Source organism: Morus notabilis, unplaced genomic scaffold (genome assembly GCF_000414095.1).
Source record: "Morus notabilis unplaced genomic scaffold, ASM41409v2 Scaffold53, whole genome shotgun sequence".
In the NCBI taxonomy this organism is placed as follows: Eukaryota; Viridiplantae; Streptophyta; class Magnoliopsida; order Rosales; family Moraceae; genus Morus; species Morus notabilis.
The window spans coordinates 82,131-95,847 of record NW_010363038.1 but is presented as its reverse complement, the minus strand read 5'-3'; the positions used below and the strand labels follow the sequence as shown (position 1 = coordinate 95,847).

The 13,717-nt window shown below is 34.8% G+C and overlaps 2 protein-coding genes across 3 annotated transcripts in view; both read right to left on the bottom strand.

Annotated features, from left to right (window-relative positions):
- Positions 1–327: 327 nt before the first annotated feature.
- LOC21387140 (B-box zinc finger protein 24) lies at positions 328–4,664 on the bottom strand. Of its 2 annotated transcripts, none has more exons than XM_024169047.1 (3): positions 4,078–4,664; positions 1,573–1,872; positions 328–849 (listed from the first exon to the last, which is right to left on the bottom strand). In XM_024169047.1, exons 1-3 carry the CDS (start codon positions 4,258–4,260, stop codon positions 619–621), a joined length of 714 nt encoding a protein of 237 aa, XP_024024815.1. In that variant the 5' UTR covers positions 4,261–4,664; the 3' UTR covers positions 328–618. The 2 variants fall into 2 exon arrangements, with proteins under 2 accessions (XP_024024815.1, XP_010101614.1); XM_010103312.2 differs by having other exon boundaries at positions 328–852; positions 4,078–4,654.
- Positions 4,665–8,845: 4,181 nt separating this feature from the next.
- LOC21387139 (ferric reduction oxidase 7, chloroplastic) overlaps positions 8,846–13,717 on the bottom strand; it is a 6,520-nt gene continuing 1,648 nt past the window's right edge. Inside the window, exons 3-9 of the mRNA XM_010103311.2 lie at positions 13,391–13,585; positions 12,377–12,611; positions 11,131–11,458; positions 10,765–11,041; positions 10,392–10,647; positions 9,854–10,283; positions 8,846–9,198 (exon numbers count right to left, since the gene is read on the bottom strand). Coding sequence (XP_010101613.1) covers positions 9,029–9,198; positions 9,854–10,283; positions 10,392–10,647; positions 10,765–11,041; positions 11,131–11,458; positions 12,377–12,611; positions 13,391–13,585 — 1,891 coding nt within the window. The 3' untranslated portion in view covers positions 8,846–9,028. The remainder of the gene's footprint in view (positions 9,199–9,853; positions 10,284–10,391; positions 10,648–10,764; positions 11,042–11,130; positions 11,459–12,376; positions 12,612–13,390; positions 13,586–13,717) is intronic.

Sequence of the window (13,717 nt, the reverse complement as noted above, 5' to 3'; positions counted from 1 at the left end):
ATAAAAAGTGAAAAAAAAAAAAAAAAAAAAAAAAAAAAAAAAAAAAAAACTATGCACAATAACTATTGTAGTTTTTAAAGTTACTTTGAAAAAGTGGATTTTGCTAGCTTTTAAAATTTCACTTATGCTTCAACTTTCATAATGAACAGGAAACTGAATCTAATTAAGGGAAATGCCAAAATTTGAATAGGAAAGAGCTGGATTGTTGTACATCTGTTTCCAATACTATTTTTATATATATATATATATATATATATATGTTGTTACAGATACCGTGAAAAGCATGTGTAAACAATACCAACCTAAACGCTGGCAGATTAACAATCCTGTGGCACAAAAACATCTATCACCCGAGTCACACACAGAATTGCAGAAACATATTTGTCTTATATCAATCCTATTACCATACTAACCAACATTAGCAATGGTGTTCTAGGAGTGGACAAGACGAACATATGAAAGAGAGGGAGAGAAAAAGACCAGTATACGCCCGGGATGCATTATTAACTATTGAACACATACACGCATAAATACATACATGTACTTAGGTATGGATACGTTTCAGATGCCTACGTGAGTACCTACAATTTGTACCACATAATCTATATACGTCTAAGTTCAACCAAGATCGGGAACAACGAAATACTCGTCATCTTCAACCGGCATTTCAATTCTAGGCTTCTTGTAGGGAGTGTTCGATTTGATAGTTCTGTACGAGGGAACATTGCTCGACTGCGGCACTGGAAGCTGAGGAACTTCAGCGGCTGCCAAGGCTTCCTGAGTTATTTGCTCGCCGATTAGACCCACGTCCGCTAGCCATTCCAGCTCTCCAAACTCAAATGGCTCCTTCTGCTGTAATAATTCCAAGTTTCATCAGAAAATGGAGGGTTCAAAGGGAAATCAAATAAAAATCAACAAAATCCGCGATATCAATAAAGGTTTGTTTTGTAGAAAGACTTGAATCAAAGACCATCTACAGCCCAGCCAATGCCTCAACTGACTAAGCCAATACTGATAAAGTGTGTCATCAGCTAGAACTTTCCTCAGAATTATAAGTCAAAACCAAGAATGTCAAAAAGTAGCACATTTTAAATTTCAAAAGAGCTGTTTCCCATATTAATTCCTTATGTGCTTTATTTCATATGCATACCATGATCGTTTCTTAAATTAAAATATATCTGTCAGATATTTATGGTAATATGTAAGGCATCATAAACATTTAATCGAATTATAATCAAGCACATTCCCTCGAAGTTTTTGAGACCTTATTGCTGAGCCATTCCCAGCCACAATATGAATGCTTGAGAAATAGGAGTCTCATGTGCCTGAGTCCCTAAATCCTAAACATGTTTTTGTCCCAAGTTAACTACAGAGATGATGTTATACCGTAGTAAAAGATTACTATTATGCTCATAGTTTCCTTCTTTACTAGAAGAGTGGTCTAAACGAATGCTTTTCTATGCAATACAATCACTTACCGCATTTTTATTTATTATCCGTTTACTCAATGCCAGAGAAATATGCATGAATACTTTCATGAAGTTAAATAAAAAACCGTGGGACATTTTTTACCTTGTCAGAAGATTCAAAATCTGAAAAGTGTAGCAAATCATCAACAGACCAAGATGGTGTGGGGCCAGAAACCTGTTGTGCAGGAGTTTTTGTTGAGACCTGTTGTGGGTTTCGATTTGGTGGCTCCAAGGAGCTCTTCTTGGTGTCCTTATTACAACTGCCACTCAAGGCGACGCGGATTCCAGTAGCCAAGAGACGCTGGTGGTTTGCAGACAGACTATTGGCTGCATGAATTGGTTCATCACACTCCTGACAAAAAAGCGCTCTGTCTTCCACACAGAAAATGAAAGCTGGCTTATCCTGTTGAATCGGTAACAAAACATTAGTTCCTTAAAAAGGATAGAGCATTTGTTTAAGGAACAACTTTTTTTCTTACCCTAAAAGTTTTGCTGAGAAATTATGCAGCCTAAACTAGGATGTAAAACATAAAGGGCAGATTTCTTATTCACCAAAAAAGACTTCAAATATTCTCTCGTAGTTTCAACAAAACTATTATTATATGATAATCATGTTGCCTTCCCTTTACCTGATTCTGAGCATCATTTAACTTTTAGTTATTCCCAATTCTTCTTGCGGATAAAACCCACAAGTCAAATTGTAGAATTACAACCAAGAAACAAGTGATGTGATAACAACCGAGTTACAGATTTCTGATTACTTTCATATAAACGAATGATAAAAAATTGACAATGGTTTTCACAAAACAGTATTCCGGCAACTCATTGAACCGCAAATCCCCCCAACCCTCAACCCACCCCAATCTCACGTTATCTCACTTTTTGGCAATAGACACTGTCTTCTTCTATGACAATTTTTACTAGAAAATAATGCCAACATATGGCTGTGTTTGGAATTGATTTCGTTTTTTTTTTTTTACGTTTTTCAAGAAAAAAAATAAAAACATTTCTAAAACGTCCTTTAGCGTAATAAAAATAAAAAACGGAAATGAAAACGATTTTTTTGTTTAGTGTAAAATGAGAGAGAAATAAAAAACGAGTTTTAGACATTTTTCATTTTTTGTTTTCATTTTCTCATCTCTCGAGCAGAGAGAGAAAGAGAGACATTAATAGATTTTTTTACACTGAAAAACAATCTCTTGATAAAACTACCAAACGGATTTTCAAAAATGATTTTTGTCTGAGATTGAAAACGTTTTCATTTTCATTTTCATACAAAAAACAAAATCATTTTGAAACGAATTCCAAACGCGCCCATAGTATTCTTTTATGGACAGTGATATAGATCCCAGGGTATTTACCAAATTTTTTGCACCAAGTGGTGTGGTAAGTATATTTCTATTTACAAATTGAAAAGTAACACCTTGTTTTCCACACCAATACAAAAACTTTGGTAAATAACTTGGGACTCTTATCAATTTCCTTTCTTTATTGGACTGAGAAAATCTGGTTGCAACCATCTACTGATAGAACACTGGTTTTGGAAGATACACATACACCTAACGTAGTTATCAACCTTGTGCGGATACTCGAGCATAACAACCACTCAGTCAGAAAATAGCACAATTAGTAATCATGAATCACTTAGGGTTTATTTAGTACGAGGATTTAAACCATGGTGATTCTAATCATGATTCTGAAACCAAAATCATGATTCATGATTTTGAGTTTAAATCATGATTCTGAAACCATGATTCAGAATCAGGAGTTTAAATCACCTTGAATCAAGAGAGGGGGTGATTTTAGAATAATGATTTGAGCTAGTTTAAAATATCACATTAGATTTTGAATCATCCAAACCAAATACTGATTTTGAATCATGATTCTAGAATTCAGTTACCAAAGCACGCCAATTGTGTCAATGGTTCGGTAAAATTCCAATTCAAAAAAACCTACTTATAATGAAGAAAGTATTTCCAATGAAAAGAACAATTATAATTCTAGAATGAGGTCCTTCAAAATTTAGATGCCCAAGGATCTTGTTGTATAGTCTTATAGCTCCAGTATACATATATTCTCAGCCAGTATTTTGCATCGCCTAAAGGTAAAAAAGATGCATAAAGTCTTGAGAATCGTCCAAGTACTCGCAATATCTTTCGTATAAATATATGTGCATACATAAATTCATATACCTGCCTTACTCACATATAAGCCACAATTATGACATAAACTTTTCTTAAAAAAAAAAAAAAAAAGAAGAGAAAGAAGTCTTCAAATAATCTTAAATCTAGTTAAATATTTTCTTGCTAAACCATATAAGAGTGCGTTTAGTTTAAGAATTTATGACATAATTCGAATCATGATTCGTGACTCGTTATAGTATTTTCTCTCAAACAAAAACACACGTAAATAAAATCCATCAACCAATCGTCCTCCAAACTACCCAAAACGCATTATTTTTCTTGGCCATCATTTAAGTCTGTATCAAATACACCACAACCAGAGATTCAAAGATTGCTAGCAATATACAAAATAAATGTAAATAACGGAAAAATCCGACCGAAAATCCACAGAGAAAAAGGCAAGGGAACGGAAAGAAATAAATTACTTGGCAAATGTCGCATTTAGGGAGCTTGCTGGAAAGGCTCTGAAGGAGAAGCCTCTGGTGCTTGCTGGCGAGCTTGTTCGCGGCGTGAACTTCGACGTCGCACTTGGCGCATAAAGCCGCCTCGTCGGCGCAACAAATCACAGTCGCCGGAGCTTTCTCGCAAACGTCGCACTGAATCTTCATCTTCCTCAAAAGTATTCCTCTCTCTCTCTCTCTCTCTCACTTTCCTTCTAAAGTCAGCTATAAGCTCACTAATTTCTTCCCAGATTCTTGATAGACTCAGAAAAATGAAACATACCCATTACCCATATGCAGATTCAGAGAGAAAAGAAGATTTTTCCTGTGGATAAGATATTGGCAAACACAAAATGCCCTTTTCTTTCCTTTCCGGGAATATCTCACGAAAGACGACGAGCAAATTTTCTCGGAATAGGAAGGAGTGGAGAAGAAAGGAAAGGAAACGAAAGGAAACGGGAAAGTGGTTGGTGGAGAGTTGAAGAAGGAGAGGGAGTGGAAGATAAGGAAGGATTCGGATGATCTTTTAGAAATCAAAAGAAGGGATTTGATGAAACCAACGAAGCAGTTGTGGGGTCTTCTCTTCAATGGTGTTCGCTTGTCTGGCAGGTTTTAGGCCACTGGAGTATTAGCGAGAGCTTGTGGCCACAAATAATCAAATGTCACAGATATTTGTAAGAATTTCATCAAATGTGTCAGTGACATGTGCTTGTTCTGACGAGCTCTAATCTAATAAAAAAAGCTTTATTCACGTACTGACAATTCAAAACTTTTATTTGTAAAATAATAACCTTCTTTTAAAATACGGCAAATTTGGATTTTTGGTGAAAGAAAAATGAAAAAAAAAAACGCAAACAATCTCCTCCCTCATGCAATGCAATGATGAGCCAAATTTTAATTCAAAAAAAATTATGGTTTGTTTAATTCGCTGATTCAAATTTTTAATTTAAGTTGAGATGTGATTTTATGTGAGAGTTTTTTATTATAATAAAAAAAATTAGATATAATTATTTATGAAAGCTTTTTACCGTAGCAAAACTTTAATTATAAACTCGAATCGGTTAAATGAACAAGACCTTAGACTCCGTTCATTTTACTGATTCGAGTTTAGAATTTGAATTTTGTTACAATAAAAAGTTCTAAGAAACAGACACATTTAACTTTTTTGCTACAATAAAAAGTTCTCACATAAAGTCACACTCAATTCAAATTAAAAACTCGAATCAGCGAACTCAACGGGTCCTTACACTAAAACCCTGAAAAATGTTAATAAAAATAACTCTTACTATTTTTAGATGAATAGTGTATGTTGTGTGAGAAAATGTGGGTGACAGGTGGAACGTCGACAACATGACACGTGACCCTACCTCCCCTCCAAAGGTGGCCACCCTCGACGCGAAGACATCAATCATCCTCGACGCCAAGAGTTCTACTACCCTCAACGCAGCAGAAAGGCCCCGTTGTGACGTCGAACTTATGCCTTGGAAAGATTAGGAAGGGCATAAGATCCGCGCGATACAGACGCCGAGAGGAAGGTGCCTGACATCATAAGTTGCGTCCAGAATTGGGACACGTCTGTAATTCGGGCATTAATTACAAACCCTTAAACCGCCTTACAGTGGGTAGCGAGATATTACAGGGATTCACAGAGCCATAATGGAAGACCTAATGGCTGAGTGAACAGTCCAAAAGTGATTAGTAGGCTACGGTCTTAGCCTAGAAAGTAGGCCACTCGAGTACTTCCACCTACAAAGGAAAAACCTCCCACGAAGGAAGCTTGGGCTATAAAAGGGGGGTTTTTTTCTAAAAAAAAAGGGGATGGGAAGAGAGATGATACGTGCATGTAATTTGTAAAGAGCCCAAGATAAATAAACCATACACAAGTGGATGTAGTTCTTGATTAACAGAGTGAATCACTATAAACCTCGTGTGTCCTCCCATTCAAGTGTTGTTTTTTATGCTCCCAAAACATAACAAACACCTCTTAGCATAGTTTCAAATATATAACTAATTTCTAGCCGGTAACCCACAGGATATCAAAGGGTAGTCCGGCGTATTTTTGTTGACGAAGTTTCACCGTTAACAGTGTATATGTATAGATTATTGAACATACTTGAGTAATAAAGATTTTAGTAAGGGTAGAATGGTCTTTTCATTTATTGTGCAAGTCTATATAAACTTTATTTTCTAATGTATTTCATTTAAGCAATTAAGGGCATGTTCTTTTGGAGTGTGACTTGAGTATAATTTTTGAGTTGAATTTAAGTTATAACTTGAGTTGAAGTAACAACCCCGTTCACTTCGCTGATTCGAGTTTAGAATTCGAGTTGAGATGTGATTTTATGTGAGAGCTTTTTACTGTAGCAAAAAAGTTAGATGTGATTGTTTGTGAGAGCTTTTTACTGTAGAAAAACTCGAATTCTAAACTCGAATCAGCGAAGTGAACGGGTGTGGTTGTGTACATTTGAGTTATGGTTTGAAATAAGAATCTTTTTTTTGAGTTTATATTTGAGTGAGTTAAAACTTAAATTTGTATTTAGATAGCATTTTAATAAAAGTGGTGATGAAAAATTTTTATACGATACATGGGTGGAGTTTTATTCGTCTTTTCGTTGTCAACGCATAGAAAAAAAATTATCTCAATCAGGATTAAAACGAAAAAGTTATATCATTTTTAATAATAGAAAAAAATATTATTCATTAATTTGAGTTTGAGTTTCTGAACTCGAGTTGAATGGGACATTTGAACTCAAATTTTAGTCCCAAACTCGAATTCAAACTTAAAAGAACATAAACTTAAATAAAGTTAAAACTTAAGTCGTCTTTTTTAAGTTTTTTAGACAGCCGAACACACCTTAAATAATATGAAACCCTATGATATTTTTCTCTATTTTGCTCAGAGACAGAATTTGACACCTATTATATATGTGAGTTTTGTTAGCAAAGGTACACATCAAAATTTAGTCGTCATTTATTATTGTTTTCAAAGGAAAAGAGTCGTCACTCTCACTTATTGAATTCTCTCCAATATATTTCCACTTTCCAATAAATGTTAATTGATTGTTGACTCCCCTCCCACCACACCCCCTCACCCACTCCACCAAAAAAAAAAAAAAAACCCCCCCCAAAAAAAAAAAAAAAAAAAAAAAAGAAAAGAAGGAAAAGCCATACTTTTCTTAATAGGTGGCAATCTGGCGATGGAAAGCTAAAGGGACAATTCAGACATTGTGAAAGTAAAGAAGATGTGAGAAGAAAGCGAATGTGAAGGAAAGTTCTAAGGTATTAAAAATATATTTTGATAAAATACGGGTATTAAAAATGATGGTAGCGTTTGAAATTTGTTTTAAAATAATTTTATTTTTTATATAAAAATAAAAATAAAAATATTTTTAATTTTAGACATAAATTATTTTTAAAAATGTATTTAGTAATTTTATTTAGAGATTATTTTAAGTATAAAAAAACTCATTAATGTCTTTCTTTTTCTCTACTAGAGAGAGGAGAAAACAAAAATAAAAAATGAAAAACAATTAAAAGTTGTTTTTTATTTTTCTCTCATTTTACGTTAAAGAAAAAAATCATTTTCAATTTCATTTTTTGTCTTTATTGCGCAAAACGCTGTTTTAAAAACGTTTTCATATTTTCTTTCTCAAAAAATGTGAAAAATAAAAATGTGATCAATTTCAAACACGGCCGATATTTTCTTTTTATACAATTGAGATTACTTGAATTTATGATTTGCCCCTATTTTCATAAATTCAAACTATAACAAAAATAGTAGTTTGAATTTATGAAAATAGGGGCGAATCATAGTTTAAACAATATAATGATCACACAAAATATTGTCATACGGTGTTTTAATACTGTCAAATAAACATGCATTGAGGGTATCGACTAGAAAGGAAGCACAGTTTTGTTTTGTTGGACAATGAAATATTGGGTCTCTTTGTGGGTATATACCAATACAAGGAGTTATGGCAATCCTAGTTTATCGGATTTAATTAGGAGTTTGGGGCTTCTTTTTATAGTCCATCTCCTTTTTGTTTTTGTTTCTTCTGTCAGCTGTGGAGAGTTTTTCCTCTCCTTGTAATTTTTTCGTTTGTCATCCAATACAATTCGTTTCTTGCTCAAAATGAAATAACATATTCTTTCTCAAAAAATGTGAAAAATAAAAATGTGATCAATTTCAAACACGACCGATATTTTCTTTTTATACAATTGAGATTACTTGAATTTATGATTCGCCCCTATTTTCATAAATTCAAACTATAACAAAAATAGTAGTTTGAATTTATGAAAATAGGGGCGAATCATAGCTTAAACAATATAATGATTACACAAAATATTGCACTAATATATTGTCATATAATACGGTGTTTTAATACTGTCAAATAAACATGCATTGAGGGTATCGACTAGAAAGGAAGCATAGTTTTGTTTTGTTGGACAATGAAAATATTGGGTCTCTTTGTGGGTATATACCAATACAAGGAGTTATGGCAATCCTAGTTTATCGGATTTAATTAGGAGTTGGGGCTTCTTTTTATAGTCCATCTCCTTTTTGTTTTTGTTTCTTCTGTCAGCTGTGGAGAGCTTTTCCTCTCCTTGTAATTTTTTCGTTTGTCATCCAATACAATTCGTTTCTTGCTCAAAATGAAATAACATGAAATAACTAAAGCTGCTAATTGAAATATCATAAACATGAAAAGTATTGTTCATACATGATATATACATGCCCTTATATATATAACCCTATTCACAAATATATATATATATATATATATAACATCTGTATAATGCATAGGTTGATATCATTATGCATTCATAGATACAAATGTACACATATTTGCATTCATACAAACTTTAATGTCATCAGCTGGACCTTTTTTAGTTACGTCTCAAGGGAATTTGCTAAAGAGGCGTAGTCAAGTTGCAGCTACAGATCAAAACTATGACTATTGAAGTGGAAGATTGGATGTTCTCTTTCTCTCCTCATATTGTGTGACCTAATTTCTTTAGCAACGCTTGCCTGCAGAGTTGGAGGACCGCATACAATAACGCCGGCATCGACACAGCCCCAACGCTTTGATAGGTATGCAAACGTTTCTGCAGAAGAACACGGCATAAACGTGAAAAGACATGTCAACAGGAGGAACAACTTAAACCTCGATATCTTGAGTTTATAGTTGAACGTTTCAAATTTTAGTTCAGATATATTTCAGAGACTAAGAACTTCGAAGAATCCTAATATCGAACTCCTTGCAACCATTCTTAGAAGTTCAACTATTTACACAACTCTATGTACATTACAACAGGTGAAAGTATTTGCAGCAAAAAATTGAAAACGTCAAAGAGGAAAGAACCATGCTGCAGATGCATCCAGACGGTTAGTTGGTCGACCGAGAGACATGACTGCAAGTATAAATTGGTGCAAAATTGTTTAACAGCCATTTCGAACAGAAGTTTCCACCAAGATGAAACTGTTCTTTCTTATTTCAGTAGTCAATATTTGGCGTTCAAATAAGCCAGAGAAATTCAACAAAGGACAAGCACCATTGAGAGTCTTCAACAGATAAAAACAACCCAACTGCGCGCGCGCGCACACTTGTGTGCGTGTGTGTTTGTGTGTGTACACTAAACTTGATACATATACGTCTCTCTATATTTCCAATGTATTTGGGCTTATGTGCAGATATGCCAAGATTGCCTATATATTCCATAAAAGATTAAAAAAAAAAAAAGGTATGGCAAGGAAACATACCACTGAAGTCAGGTCTTGTGCCATACTTGATATGAGTTGAATTTGTAGGAACCCCAAGAGAATCCTTCCGAGTTAAAGTTTCATTATATTTTGTCGTATCAACCTCAATCGTATCATCATATCCTTCCCTTTCTGAAACTCTTGTTTCCCACAGATGCCATAGACCAACCACAGCACCACCAAAGACAAGGATACTTACAGTCATGCAAGCTATCAGAAGAAGTCCTTTGTACCACCATTTAGATATTCCATAAGGGTTTATATAAAAGATTTCCAACAAAGCCATCAAGATGATTAATCCTAATGTAGATGAGATAATGTATAATCCAGACCACACCTTATCTCCTGTACCAACCAAACCAGACATACTACAACCTTTAGGCGCGGGGAAAGCAGGACAGTTCGTAGCGCTTTGAACATTACCCTCTTCCTGCAAACAACAACCAAACAAAAAATATGAAATGAGAGTGTCAAGAAAACGATAAAGAGAACCACTCAAGGAAGGTGCTAGAATCTGTATCAGTTTGAGTAAACATACCAGTGGAGGTTCCGACTCCCGAGTGACATAAACATGAGTCTCAAGATTTAACTTGTCGGTGTAAAACGGGCAAATTGACTCCATATCAACGGTAGACAGAAGAGGAAGCTCAGTTGTTTTTTTCACTGCCCAAATAATCGATATATTTCTTGGAAGACAAGGTTTCCCTTCCCTGATACGGTGGAGAATGTCACTCAAGATAGCAAGGAATGGTGAAATCCCGATTCCACCTGCAACTAAAACAAGGTTTTCATACCTAATTCCGAGAAAAAGAAAAAATGGTTAGGTCAGCTCTTCAATAAAACTACCTTCCAAACCAGAATTAAAATTTGTTATAAATAAATCATTCTAATACAAAGAGCATACTGCTTACATCAAGTGGTATGGTGACTCATGCCCATATGGCCCCTCAACCGAAACTGTTAATTTAGTGCGAGGCCTTAAAGGAAGCTCTTCTTCTGGTGTTTCCCCAGCAACATTTAAGATATTGTCTCGAAGCTTTGCTGTCCATTCTCCGAGAACCTTTATGAGAAGAGACATGTGATATTTGCCATCCAGAGGACTAGATGAAACACTGAAAGGATGCCACTGCAGCCATGATAACTCCCGCACTTGAAGAAAAACAAAACTGAGGGCATTGTATCGCAGATCTGATATTATCAGGGAAAATAGTGAGAACTTTGAAAACGAGATAGAGAAGGGAATCCTACATTCATGGAAAAAAAAAGAGGATATTTACTTGCAGGTTTTGAAATGACGAGTTCCACAGTTCCGCACGGGAGGCACTTGGCTGAAATTATCTCCACAACTTTTCGCGATTGGCAGAACCTCAAAAAGCGGTCAAGCATGAAAAGAAATATTCCCCCAGCAGCAAAGCAGAAAATGAAATCGCCGACGTGCAACGCCAAGAAGAAAACGAAGACAATGTATAGCTGATGAGTGTAAAAGAACAACTCAAAATTCAGCTTTCTCACTGGAGGGAGTGAGGTCACCCACATCAGCAAACCGGCTATAAGACTGATAACTCCTGGAAGGTTGGCTACACCAATATCTTTCCACTCCACTATCTGAATGAAATAAGTGAAGCTATGAATAACTTGTACAGCCAATGTTTTCAAGCAACTAACGAAGTTTAGGGGAAAAAAAAAAGAACATATGTCCACTATCTCTCTAAAGGAAGGGTTAAAGTTTATAGAGAAAATACAGAGTTACAGGAATTATTTGTTTTTCAGTTTCCTGTATCTCTTTCCTGGTACAATGCTGTGACTTGAGTCATCCACAATAACCTCATTTATATCAAATCCAGACAAATCATAGAGGAATGCTAGCATTAGACACATATATTAATCATAATGGAATAACTAGACTTGCTTGGGCATTATATGATATAATTAAAAGGTAAAGTCAAAAATAGCAACATGATCATCATGAATTGAACACTGAATATTCGGTCTGCCGTTTTTAGCCACATGCAGTTCGGTGCATTTCTGAACATATTCTAATTGCTTGCCCTAGAAGATTTAAAAAAAAAAAAACTATATATTTAGTAAGAAGTTTGTAGAAAAACGCTCAAGGACTGCAACCTTGCCATAAAAATAATTAGGCGATTTACATCTCTTTTAAAATATAAAGAGCATTATTCTAGAATTCCAATTTGTATATACAAAGAGCAAGTTCAGAATTTAGGCCCATCCATCACAGACCACTCAACACCATCAAATGGTGCTCTATCTCTTTCAAAATATTGACACAGACAAGAAAATGCACACAGGCAAGACACATACACAAACATATTCATAGGCCTTTATTTAAAGCCAACTACAAATATGTAAGTGGACGTTTGGTTTATGGATTCATAATCATTCTCGATTTACGTGTGTTTTTTTGAGAGAAAATACTGTAGCGAACCACGAACCATGATTCAAATCATGACACGAATACACCAACCAAACGCATGGGCAAACAAAATGTAGCATTCCACTCACCTTTTCTAAGAGGCGACCTTCAATTGCCCACGCGATTACATATAGTAGCCCGTGGATAGTAAATAACACCATGGTGAGATGTCCCAGCCACACATGATATCTTGTAGCATGTTCAAAAGGGATATCAACATGGCGGAGAAGAACCGATCCCCTTGCAACTGGAAGGAACAGAAATGCCAAGCAAAATATCCCAACTGAACCAAACCGAAGTCCCATAATTGCCAAGAAGATGTAACTGACAAAAGCCGAGTACTCAAATTAAGAGAAATCTATTCAATTACCACCATTCCACCAATAAAACAGCGCAAAAACAACTTCTATCTTCCAAACTCTATATATTTAGAGATCACATATTTACTGCCTTTATACAGGCTCTCAATTGGTAAGTTGGAACATAAGAATAAGACAGATGAAACAAAAGCAAACGTGTACTTTAGCAAACAAAGACGTTTCTTATTCAAGTAAAATACAAAAACGAGGAACAGAACCTTGAATGAAGCAAGAAAAACTCTATACATGATAAGTAACAACATTAGAATATGAAAATTCAGAAATGGGAGAGCCTACTAAATAGACAAACTAATGGATGCGTTTGGAACACGTTTCAAAATGATTTTATTTTTTATATGAAAATGAAAACGTTTTTAATATCAGATATGGTAGTTTTATCAAGAGATTATTTTCAGTGTAAAAAAATCCATTAATGTCTCTCTTTCTTTATCTCTGCTCGAGAGAGGTGAAAACGAAAACAAAAAATGAAAAACGACTAAAAGTCGTTTTTCATTTCACTCTCATTTTACATTAAATCAAAAAAACATTTCATTTCTGTTTTTTTGTCTTTATTACGCCAAACGCCGTTTTAAAAACGTTTTCATTTTTTTCTCGATAAATGTGAAAAATAAAAACGTGATCAATTCCAAACAAGGCCATATCTCGTGAAAAAAAAAAAAATGAAAGGCAATCAGTTTCAGTCAAGAGAGAAGAATCATGAAGAACATAGAATCATGTATGTACCTTTGCTCTTTAAAGCTTGAATAGTTAGAGACGTAGTGGAGAGTCTGCAAGGTATAAGCATAGACAGCCCAGATGACATACACACCAAACAGAAGAATCCCGATAAACTCAGCAGCAGAAACGACCCCAAAAGGTCCATCCACAATGACAGGGAAAGTCCACAACCGGAAACTTGGAAAACGTGAGGCCTTCTTCCTATAGCACCATCAATGTTGTTAAATTAAAGAAGTCTCAAAAAAACTTAGAATAAGAAGCTAATAGAATGAATGCTTATCGCGCGATGCATTACATAGACAATGAGTCAAGTACCGAACAAGGATGAAAATA

Excerpts from the sequence above, each read along its gene's own strand:
- LOC21387140 (XM_010103312.2), bottom strand. The coding sequence starts at position 4,260 with ATGAAGATTCAGTGCGACGTTTGCGAGAAAGCTCCGGCGACTGTGATT. Across the intron at positions 1,873-4,077 it reads CTAAATGCGACATTTGCCAA|GATAAGCCAGCTTTCATTTT; the intron begins GTAATTTATTTC and ends CCGATTCAACAG. Across the intron at positions 853-1,572 it reads ATTTTGAATCTTCTGACAAG|CAGAAGGAGCCATTTGAGTT; the intron begins GTAAAAAATGTC and ends GAATTATTACAG.